The sequence below is a fragment of the Buteo buteo genome, chromosome 22 (genome assembly GCF_964188355.1).
Source record: "Buteo buteo chromosome 22, bButBut1.hap1.1, whole genome shotgun sequence".
Lineage (NCBI taxonomy): Eukaryota > Metazoa > Chordata > Aves > Accipitriformes > Accipitridae > Buteo > Buteo buteo.
Genome location: NC_134192.1, coordinates 15,790,356 through 15,802,360, shown reverse-complemented (window position 1 = coordinate 15,802,360; position 12,005 = coordinate 15,790,356). Strand labels below are relative to the sequence as shown.

The 12,005-nt window shown below is 40.4% G+C and overlaps 1 protein-coding gene across 4 annotated transcripts in view; it reads right to left on the bottom strand.

Annotated features, from left to right (window-relative positions):
* Positions 1-8,943: 8,943 nt before the first annotated feature.
* Positions 8,944-12,005, bottom strand: part of WDR44 (WD repeat domain 44) — a 28,866-nt gene continuing 25,804 nt past the window's right edge. For all 4 annotated transcript variants that reach the window (XM_075053696.1, XM_075053695.1, XM_075053694.1 and 1 more), the window contains 3 exons: positions 11,331-11,458; positions 10,480-10,611; positions 8,944-10,034 (listed from right to left, as the gene is read on the bottom strand). In XM_075053696.1, coding sequence (XP_074909797.1) covers positions 9,940-10,034; positions 10,480-10,611; positions 11,331-11,458 — 355 coding nt within the window. In that variant the 3' untranslated portion in view covers positions 8,944-9,939. The remainder of the gene's footprint in view (positions 10,035-10,479; positions 10,612-11,330; positions 11,459-12,005) is intronic.

Sequence of the window (12,005 nt, the reverse complement as noted above, 5' to 3'; positions counted from 1 at the left end):
TTTGGGTAATCTGATCAGACACTGCTCCTTAGTTATACATGCAGCCAGCCAGCACTTCTGGTGAGCCCAGAAGTCCAGTTGTAGCACCAGGACAGTTATAAACACCATGCAAGGCTGGATATGGCAAGAACACCATTTGGACTCACAGCTACTGCTGTCACTCCCTATGGGCCAACTGTCCTGCCTACTGACTCGAGTCACTTACCACTAGAGCTGTCAATGGGGCTGTAAATAAGCAGGTACTTATTGTTGGCTTCTCTACACCTGTGAAGGGAGCATGCTCCAGCTGTGCAGCAGTAAACTGATGCTTAATTCAGGGCTACCCTCTGCTGACTTACCCAGGATTACATGGGCACAGCTCCTCAAAGATGGGAGGAATGCCAAGTCCAAGCACCGCCTTTCCCAGAAGGGCACTCAACAGGATCAAACACTACTGCACATCATGCCAGGGCTGCTGTGCTCCTTCCGTTCACCTGCCTCCACTCCTGGAGATGCGAGCTGCAGCAGCCACACTGTGTCCATGGCTGCTGGTGCATCCTGTGAGCTCCCGCCAGCATTCACCTTTCTGGAAAAGCATACAAGGGTCTGCAGGGACCACGGGTAAACTCCTCCATGCAATAAGGGTTGGTGAAGTAGCACTAAGAGGTACCACTAGTAATGGTGAATTCCTTTGACATACCACACTGTCCTTAGCATAGCTATAAGACTTAAAGAGACAATATTGGCCCAGCGGCCACTACATTTTTGTGTTTTGTTGAAGTACAACAAATAAAAGTTCTCCCAAGGTTTAGTTCCTGGAAAATAAGATACCTTGTCATAAAATCTGATTTAAGAAAATGAAACTGAGAGACATGTTGCTTCTCAAACACCTGGTGTTAACTATTTTCAGATACAGAACTACAAGTTAGATGGACAGCTACTCCAGCATGTCTCTAAATTTCCCCTTCTTTATTTTTTAAGAGGCTTTTTTTTTTTCTTCTGCCACAGAGAACTGGACAGGGATAAAACCTTCCCTAATCACTTCAAGTATTCTGTACACCCAGACGGTGGAAGGGAGAGGGGCTAAGACATGGTTGCTGGCAAGGGCCAGCAGGACCCTACTGGGCTCACTGTCCAAGTGGAGAGTACCAACAGTTACTGCAGAGCTGCTGCCTGCACCAACACTTCATGAACATGGTCATACACAGCAGCAACAGCACTGCCTCAGCTGGCTCACTGCCTGTGAGACATCCATCCCTAATCCTAGTGAGCAAAGCATTGCAAAGACACACTTTCCCTGGTGTGAGAACAACTTCTGGTAAATTGAGCCCACCAGAGAACACTTCAAGGGGCAGAGGCTTGGGTCTGTTCTAGTGTTTGACCACTCTGACAGGGGGGAAAAAAAAGCCAACCCACTTTTTCTCACATTTATTTATATTTATATTCCATTTGTGCTCATTGCCTCTTGTCCTTCCACTGGATACCACCAAGAAGAGTGTGCATCAGTTGTCTTTACCCTGTCAGGAATTTACACACATGGGTAAGATCCCCCCCTGAGCTGCCTCTTCTCCAAGCTGAACAGCCCCAGCTCTCTCAGGCTCTCCCCACGTGTCAGATGCTCCCAGCTCTTCATCATCTGCACAGCCCTTTGCTGGACTCTCTCCAGTACATCCATGTCTATCTCATACTGGGGAAGCAAGCACTGCACACTGATGAGGCCACAGAGCTGTGGCCTCATCGGTGCTGAGGAAAGGGGAAAGATCATCTCCCTTGAACTGCTGGCAAGGCTCTTCTTCGTACTGGCCCTCTTTTCTGCATTACAGATTACAACTAAGCAGATGGGAGTGATGGTATGAAAGTACAGCATTTGGTTTAAGAAGTAGATCTGTATGATAATGAAGCAGAATCCAGCTTATGAGTACACCCTTATTTATCTTCCTCCACTTGAAGTCTTTAAAGATCATTTACAGTAACTGCCGCACAAGGGGATTATTAAGATCTCACACAACTCCCATGAGCATCTAGCTCGGACAAAGACGACAGCAATTAAGAGGATGATATACACAGCTGCTGGACATCCCACTTGAGGTCAAAATGCCATTGCTGCCTGGTCTCAGCCCAGTATTTTACAGGACAAGTCTGTGTGAAAAGGCAGAAGAAAAAAGTGGTAAAATCTCCAATGATGCTTTTTTCCTTGTACAGCTATGCTAGGCCAACTGGAAAACAGTATGAAGGGGTCACCATCGTTCAAATAAATCTATTTCGCAGTAAGCTCTACAACATGAAGCATTGCACTTAAATCCGCCAATATAAGAATCTCTCACCATTTCAAAATTTCTGAACTGCACTACTGTTCTTGAATATCTGTTTCCAGACAGCAAAAGCAAGGAGCTACAAAGGCAGCTGTGTGGACCTCCTGCTCCTTGGGCAACCAGGGGTTGAGGTTGTGCCCACAGCAGGCTGAGGAGTGGTCTGGGCCTTTCCAATTCTGTTTTCTGAATGCGTTATGTAAATGTGTGTGTATGACACTAGATCCATTACAGAGCTTTTGCTGCCAGAACAATGCTTTGTCTTCACCTTGAAGACAAGAAGGAAGGAACAGGGCTGAAGTCCTGTTCTGAAGGGGATGCTTTCATAGGCAAATGTTTGGCCAAGCCCAGAAGCAAGACTGACCTACTTAACCTAGAAGGCATGAAGAACTAGCTGGTTCAGGGACCTGGCTCTATCACAGTATTCAGAAGTGTGCTGATCACAGATGAGAGAACTGTAGGCAGAACAGGCTGCAGTGTGGTCTGGTCTAAAAGAAGCTCTAATTGATATTTATTCTGGAACTCCATGTCACTCTTGAGCCACTTTTCCCACATGGAGGAATGAAGTCTTGGCCAGCACCCCCGCTACCTTCCCAAGCTTTCCACATCTTTGCTCCACTGTTTCTTTGTTCCACTGTTCCTCAAAGGTAGAACAGTGATGGCTGGTTGGGGTTTTCCTACAGAAGGACAGTGAATTCTTGCAGACAGCCATCTCTCATTCCAGAGACAAAAACTTCACTAGCTTCAGTGGCATCAGCAGAACTGACACTGTCCTGAAGTAAAGCAGAGCACTTTTGCAGGTATGACAGCAGCTCCCACCCATGTCTCACAAGATGGTTGTTCTCATGTGAGGAAGTCTGATAAGGTTAAGCCTACCCGTTGATGTGGTTTTCTTCTTTTTTGCCCCATGACCTTTCATGCTTCACAGATGACAACATGCTTACTTCAGTTCTTCAGGATTTGGTAGGCAGATATTATTCTCAAAGCACCCAAGTGTCTAGGAGGACAAGCCCCACTGAACTGGATAATGTAACTACAGGATTTTCACACTTGTGAAAACACAGATTCATGGATTAGATTCTTAATCAATGAAATCAAAGGTTAGCTTAGAGAGAGAGAGCCTGCTGTTGCCTGACATTAAATTCACATTACAGGGGGCTTGTCAAATGCTACCTGGATTCTGAAATCCTTGTAAGAATTTCCTGTGTTGGCACTGGAGCCAAAGGTTAATGGTCTTTTGCCATAAAAACATCTGGGTTCAAAACAGAATGATGGAATAGAACAACACCAGCCTGTTGTCTGAGTCTGTTTTGTTCAGTGCTTTGAACTAGCCCAGCATCTTGTGTGGCTGCCCTCTTCAGACTGTATCCTATGCCACAGAAATTTTTTTACGCTTACAGGCAACACCAAAAATAAAATATTTTTTTTTTTGAAAAAGCTTTTCTGGTTTAAGAATAGCATTTGGATATCAGGAGAGGTCCAAATGAGCAGAAGTGCCCAGACAGCAGACAGAAGCAATGGCTGGACAGAACTGAGTAAAGATTCCAGTTTGGTAACAACTTCATCCCCATGATCATTTTTCTTTATAGATTTCCTCAGCCTAAGCAGAGTACCCATTTTTGAAGTATTAGCTGTCAAGGTTACTGGCTGTTCCACAATAAATCTATTCAGGCCATGATCATTGCTCCTCAGGCAACCACTAACTTCCAGTCCAGTGCCTGATTAGTTTTGTCTATCAAAATGAGATCCAAAAGCATGTCCTCCTATCGGCTGCCATATCTTTAGAATTAAGAAAAAAGCCCACCTAATCTTACTGATTTTTAGAATGCTCAGCAACATTTGACAGGAAATATTCCTTATAGGTTTTCTTTCTTCAAAGTACAAGAGGTCTTTAAGGTCTGTTTCTGCTCTGAATTAGCCTATTTCTCATTTGAAATCACATTTTTTTCCAAGCTTGACCACTTTAAACACAAATACCCAGCAGTTTCCCATGAGAAAAAAGAAAAACCAATTTAAATTTAAGTAAATGCACACATTCACTCATCAATTATTACTTGTTTCTGTTACAGAAGAAATTAAAAGTAGAGCACCAAATAATAACTGGGAATATACTAACATGTTTTGTGGCAAGTAAGAAGAATCTTACCTACACCTGTGACAGATGACAGAACTAGAGAAATACTATGCATTTTTGGAGGAGTCTATGTCCTTCTCAGACAACCCTAGCAGCTGTAGCACGCATACCGGGGAAATACAGAACATGTTTGACACTGTGCTCACCTCTAGTACTAGAAAAATCATCACCATGGGTAGAAGCATAAAACCTACCAGCTCACCATGTAATCTGGGGAAAACCAACTCCACTGCAGTCTTAAACCCCACCTTTCACAAATTTTCCCAAAGCAAATCCAAGTACAATCTGAGTAGCGCTGTGGATAATGTAATTTGAGTGTCTATAACATCTTGCAAGAAGTGTGACCTCAGTAAGAACTTACTGAATTTGTAATAAGTTTTAGAAGAGTTTTTCCTGAGCAAGTACATACTGTAACAGTTAACGAGGCCTCCAACTGTTGAGCCCTTTAACTGACAACAGTTTAGAGGAAGCTCCAGCAGTGCTGAGTTTGAGAAAATACTGCACAAGGTCTTTCAGAGATTTCCACGAAGCTAAGTCTTGAGGCTAAAACCACTGAAAAGCCAGAGATGAACATGAAGTGACTGTTAAAGACACTGATCGACACTGATCCCAGCTTTGTGTCAGACAATTTAGCAGTTATGTCCATAAGAACACAACCCGAAGAACTGAGCAACTTAAACACAAATTCACCTAAGCAAAGCCCTGTAGGACTAAAAAGACAAAAATAGCATTGGAACATTTAGATATACAACCAGAGGAAGTAAGTAGAAAAAGAATGAGACACAACAAGAAAACACTTGCTGTGAGGCTAGTCAAACACTGCCCTAGGTAACCTGTCCCAACAACTGTGGATTGTCCACCCCTGGAGATATTAAAAGCCCAACTGGACATGGTCCTGTGCAACTTGCTCTGCCCCAATTGAGTGTGTGGGGGGGTGAGGTCCAGAGGTTTCCCTGAACCTTGAGTATTATGTGATTCTGTAACAAGCTGTTCTGATAATTGCCATAATATAGTGACAGCCTTTATTCAGAAGGGTACTTAAGGGTATGCTTAAATTTATGCATGAACCCTACAAAAGTCAAAGGAGTTGCAGTTACTGGAAGCAAAAATTTATTTGCACACCTCTAAGCATATGCTCTTCACTTACTGCTGTTGAAGAAAAATTTACCCACAGGCTTAAACAAGTACTCAGGTCCTTTTCTGAATGGCCTTTTGTCTGTTCTTTCATACGTAGCACTTGGCTTCACTAGTTTTTCGTGCTCCATTTACTTAGCATTATATTCTGATCAGATTTCCACACAGAAGCCTGAAGCACTGTCACTGAAGCACATACAGGAAGAAATGACCAGTTTCTAATCATGTGAACTAAAAAGCCTCTGTAGCATCTTGGCAGCAGGCCAACACTATTAGCAAAATACTAGGAAAGCAGAAGTAGCAGCTATAGCCATTAGCATAAAGAACCTGGAATCACAACTCCAGTACCATGTCCTCAGAACTAGTCAACAGTTCCCTACAGCCTTCCAGTTTGTTCCCACATTCACAAAATAAAGCAATGTGCTTATATGCAGTTCTCAAACAAACAACATAATCTATCATATATATAACTAGAGAGAAAAAACACATAGAAAACAGACATTGACAAAATACAAATATTGCATTGCTTGATATTCCAGTAAAAAGCACCATGCAAGTTTGCTTCAGAAGATAGCAGCTTAGCATTCACTTACACTCACAAGTTCATTCTGAGTCAAGTTTGAAGAGTGGCCAGTTTCCAACATTTTCCTGAACACATGTGCAGCAAATTGCTAATGGCAGGCAAAAAAAAAAGCATACAGCAGCTTTCCCTGTGCCTGATGAATCGATTCTGCCATGTCTATGGCTAACGTTCTTATATTTAATAGTGCTAGCATCATGTCAGTGGCTGAGTTCAACATTGCTTTCAGTTAAAAAAACCAAAAATGTCACCAACCAAAAGAAACAAATACCCCCACCCTTTTTAACTTGAGAAAACATGACTTGTGCAGCATTTAAAGATCAAATTTTAGCATTGTTCATCTACTTGAACTGTTGTTTTTGTCCTTTGCACATGCACTGGGCTTGGTGCCCAGCAGTGAGACAAAGGTAGCAGAGAAACAGCTTTGTTTCCATTCATAGCTGCTTGCTGCCAGAACAAGCTGACAGGAACCAGTTACAGTAGAAATTAGGTGTTGAAGGGAAGAGTTCAAGTGATCTACAACACTCCAGCCAGCTCATTTTATCTCCTGCATCAAGGCCCTGTACAATGGCAATTCCTCGCTTCTGCCTCCTGAGAATTCTCAACAATATTCTGTAAGCAGAATTTTGATTACATGGATGTCAACAACTTCTGTTAAGAACAAAAGGTTAAGTAGGCCCTTGGAAGAAGCAGTCCAGAAAGGAACCCCCCAGCACAAAGGGAAGTGTTTTATTTTAACAGACTTCCACCCATGCTTTGCTTGGGCTCGAGGGAACATCACTTCCCAGTGCAAGGGCACAACCTGATGTACATACAGTGAAGGCACTTGACTGAACAAAACAGGCTCAACAGAGTAACTGACATTTACCTGCAACTTAACATTTACCTGCAAGGAGAACTTGGATGCTCTAGACAAAAGCAGAACCCAGCTGTGTAAGGTACCAGACAAGCCTTAAGATCCAGTAGCGGACAAGATTAGACCAGACGAAGCACCACTCTGACTGGAATACCACTTCAGTGATGCAACTTTTGGAAGGAGAGGGGAAAAAAGGCACTGATTTCCAAACCATTAAAAACGTGCAACAGTTCAACTGGGGAAAAAGCATAGAGAATATTTGATCACTGCAGAAGAGCGCCAGAACTGTGAGCATTAGAAGCTAAACATCAAGATAAATGGAAGTCAAACATCTTCCTCAGGATCAGCTTTGTTTACTGCCTGCACAAGATCCTGGATAATGAACAACAATAATAACCTTTTTTATGATCACCTGAGTACTTAACAGGTCCAACACAACACCTTAGTAGGGCTTCTGGCAGCTACAAGGTGAAACTACCGTTTCAGCTAAGGTCTCCAAAGCAGTCATGTTTAAAACTTAAAAAAAAATCCAAAACATTCAGACTCTTAAGAGGTTACAGAGGACACTTTTTGTGTAGAACGTTTAAAACGACCTGCCAAGATGCATGTCGTTAACGTTGCAGGATCCCTCCTGAAGCCCACTTAGTTGGGAGATTTAGGTTAGATATTAGGAAAAATTTTTTTACTGAGAGGGTTGTCAAACATTGGAATGGGCTGCCCAGGGAAGTGGTTGAGTCACCATCCCTGGAGATATTCAAAAAGTGAGTGGACAGGGTACTTCAGGACCTGGTTTAGTGGGCATGGTTAATGGTTGGACTCGATGATCTTGAAGGTCTTTTCCAACCTAAATGATTCTATGATAAATACGGTATGTTGACGGGAGCCAGGTCTTCAGTAACTCTGAAAATCTGGGCTTGGACCCATCCTTTTATTTGTATTTCTTACCAGCTAATAAATGCTCCCTCCTCCTGTTACTCATTACTAATTTTTGCAATTCCCGTTTTAACTATAATATGGGGAAAGCAGGAATGGCACAGCAGCAGACCTAAAAAAATAAGCATACCCCCAAAAACCAATGCAAAGCCCGTACACCTCTTTCTCCAGACTGAGCTTCTAGTTCCAGTGACGGGACCGCCATATGTGCCAAGACACTAGAGAGAAGGTACCTGTAAGCAAAGTGATGGTGTTTGTACTGCACAAAGCAGCTTCTTAGCTTGCATTTGTCACTAAATATGTAGAATATCTGTAGCAAACTCCAGAAGTGTCTGTGATCAGCTCACAGGAATCACAGTCAATTACAGTCTTCTACATATATAACCTATTACAGAAACTCATTTTTGGAGTCACAAACCATATGTCTTCTTGTGCCATCTCCTCACTTCTGTCAATTCAGTGGAGCTCAAAGTAACAAAAAGTCTTGAGAGAGTTCAGCTTGTCTCATCTATACAGGCATTTTCAAATCTGAGAGTCAAACTTACTCCAACTGCATCAACTGAAAATAATTTTATATAGCGTGTACCATTTTTGTATTTATGTTGTCTGATGATATACCCCTTGCAACTGCCTTTCTTATTCAAGACAATTTTACACAAAGTCATGGTCTAATTCACCTAAGTAAAAAAGAATTAAAAGAAGAATGAGACTCATTTCCTGCCTTTCCATGCCTTCAGTCTTCCACTAATGGGAAGGAGAGGATTCTTTACACACTTTTGAAGTCTCCTCCTCATACTAAACTATCATATAACTACTCTTGATTCTGCTTAATATCCAGTTGCAGTACTCCATCCCCCATTACTTCAGAAAGAAAGCTGTCATCAAAAAAGTGACAAGATCAGGAAAAGTAGAACTCAAAAGTTAACAAGTGCATGCAAGATCAATGATCCAAGAAACATGTCAAAACTACTTAAGACAAAAGGCAAATTTATGAATCAAAATGGAAAAGAAGCAACAATTTCCAAGTGTATGACCAAGTTTAATGATACATCTGTTCTCTGAAACACTTGACCATCAATAACATTTCATGGGTTATGATGCCCAGAATGTTACTTCATAGGTGTTTTATATGAATATTTACAAAGACTTTCAAAATTCAGTGGCACTAAACAAACGAGAAGAACTTAAAAGTTTAAGCTACAATGCTTAAAAAATGTAAACAGTTTATTTTACATAGTTGTAAAATATAAGAACTTTCTAATGCAGCTTAATTTTATCTGGAAGGTGAATATATCCTGGTGCCCGTGAACAAGGAATGAGAGAATTCTTTACACAAGTATTGTGCTCCAGTGTGCAAAAAAATTATATATAAGAAAGGAATCTAAAGTCCACAAAAATTAAAAGACAACAAAAAATTTTCACGTCCTGAAGTTGAGAAATTTATAAAAACATTTACACATGATTGCTGACCCATCAAAAACTTGCATAACTTAAAATTCTGACATTAGCTACTACAAATTCAAGATCTTTCTCAAATGGAATTTTGTGCAAAGATCAGACTAGATCATTCAGCATTTTTCCAGACATACCTCCAACCTTCCCTTCCCATCCCCATTCCTGACATCTAGTGGCCAGAAGCAGCACTAAAATCCTTTTGATATATGTTCAAATTAGTGCATGTAACCAAAAGGCACACACATGTGTGAATACATTTTCGTGCAGAAACCTGTGCAGGTTCACAATTATGTTGCAAAACAACTGTTCATAGAAAGTTTAGAGTCTAATGTTTGGCAGGATTATTCTTACACATTCCTTTCTATTCTACAAGCCCAGGTGTTAATAGGTAGAGACACTGCTTTCCAAGGTTCCAATATTTGAGTAGCCTTAAAATAAAGATTTAAAAAATAAAATCAGCCTGTAACATTATTATATTAGATACTTCACTTTTGCCCGCATTATTTATGGAATTTTAATCCCACAGTACCATAGCTTTATGCTGTCAGTTGCAAAACAACTAAGATACATATTTCTTTTTGTTAATGAAGACTTTGATTGCTCCAGTAAAGTCAGCAGATAAAAGCACTTCTGTATGATCTGTCTTCAAAGCTCCTTGATAAGGAAAGAGAATAAACTGTTAGTTCATTAAAAAAAAAATATAAAAATCAAGCTCTCATTAAAAGATAAGCTATCACTGTGACACTCTTCTTCCTCTATCACATTCCTGTTATCTAGTCAATAATTCAAGAAACATCTGCATTGCTAGGAAAGGGACTTTTTCATTATATGTTGGTACAGCTCTACCTCCTAACAGCTCAAGTGTAAAAAGAATAATCCTAAACTGCACAGGACAACAGCTATGACCCTCGCTTCACATTCTCTCTGGTTTTAAGAATGCAACAGATGCTAAAATGTTCAACTGCTAAGGTAGGAATATATCCATGCCACTGTAAGGACTTTTCTTCTCAATAAACCCTCCTCCCAAATTGAAAGTATTCTTCATAATCTTTTCCTCCTCATACCATGGTATTAAGCAGAGCTCATCTTAAACACCTACCAGAGGGTATGGTATCTGATGTTTCAGAATCTTCTCCCTTACTTTCAGCTTCTTGCTTTTCAGAAGTTTCCAGTGACACCATCAAACCAGGATTGGGAGCAAAAATCGCAGATGTGACCACTGCATTGTGCGCTTCAGAAAAACAGTCCAATTTTGATTACTTTGTTTCAAGGAATTGTTAATTTTACAAGAATAGCAGGCATAAATATTTTAGTAAATATCCAAGAACCTCAGTGCTAGTGGCACCAGGTAAGCTCACCATTCAAGGAGCATTTGTCATTGTTTTCTAAGCTTAGGGATCTCTGAAGTTCCTGGAAGTGCCCAAAACTAACTGGCAAGAGTTCCAACATGTTTGATATAAACATGGCCCAAACATTTCCCCAAAACTGCATATGTGTGGAGGAGATAAAAAAGTTGCTGCTCTTCCTTTTTTTTTTTTTTTTTTAAATCCTGCCATGAAAGAAAAAAGCTTGCATTTGTTTTCAAAGTCACTTTTCTGTAAAGGATCTAAGGATTGATAATTATTTTAATTTCTACACTTACACAATCAAGTTCTGCCAGCAAAACATTACATTCATTCAGAATCTGAACAAAAGCTGAAGCTGGACAAAAACTCTTAGCTACTCTGTCTCTTGCCATCCCAATCATGCATCTGTAAAGAGTTTCCTGTGTACAAGGTTTTCTGACAGTTCACTTATTGAAAATCCACCAATTACAATGCATATTGCTAACAATGTATTCAAACTACATGAACAGCACTGCTGAGCAAATAAAGAACTAGATGATAAAAATATTTAACTTTTGAAATCATACAAGCTTTGATAAAACAAAGATCACAAGTTGAATTTTACCTTTAATGCCTTCCCAGAAGTCATTACGGTCTCTTCTTACAGATGTAAACTTGCTCAAGTCATGGTACGTACTCCAAATATAAACATATTTGTCTTCTGAACCACTTACAATGTAGGTAAAGTCATGGCTAAAGATTCAAAGGAGGAAAAACATTACTTTTCTTAGCTGTTCAAACTACCATTACAGTAGCCCTCCAGATGACCTGCAGCTTTACAAGTGCAATCAGGCTAAGTTCACAGTTCAAACTGATCCTTTATTTTCATGACTGCAGCTCAAAAAAAAATACACAGTCCTTAAATGAATGTGCATGCAAGCTTCCTGATGCTCTCACTCTGGAAGAAAAAATAGTTCTTATGAATAGCACACAGCAGCTGTTCTCCTGCATCTTCTGACACAAAAGAGGGTTAATCTAACAGCTATAATCAGCAACAAGAAAATGGCATAAACTTTAAGTGCAATTTGCCTCTGAGTCTGGAACCTGTGTGAACATCTGAGACTGTGTAACAGGAATTGTTTACAATATAATCATGGACAAAAAACCTCCACACAGATAGAAGAAAAAAGACACTCAACAAGATTGTAACAATGTGACTGTATAACACACACTGACAGAGACAAAACAGTAACTGCAAATCCAACTCAAGTATTTACTTTTATTTTACCTACTGCATGAG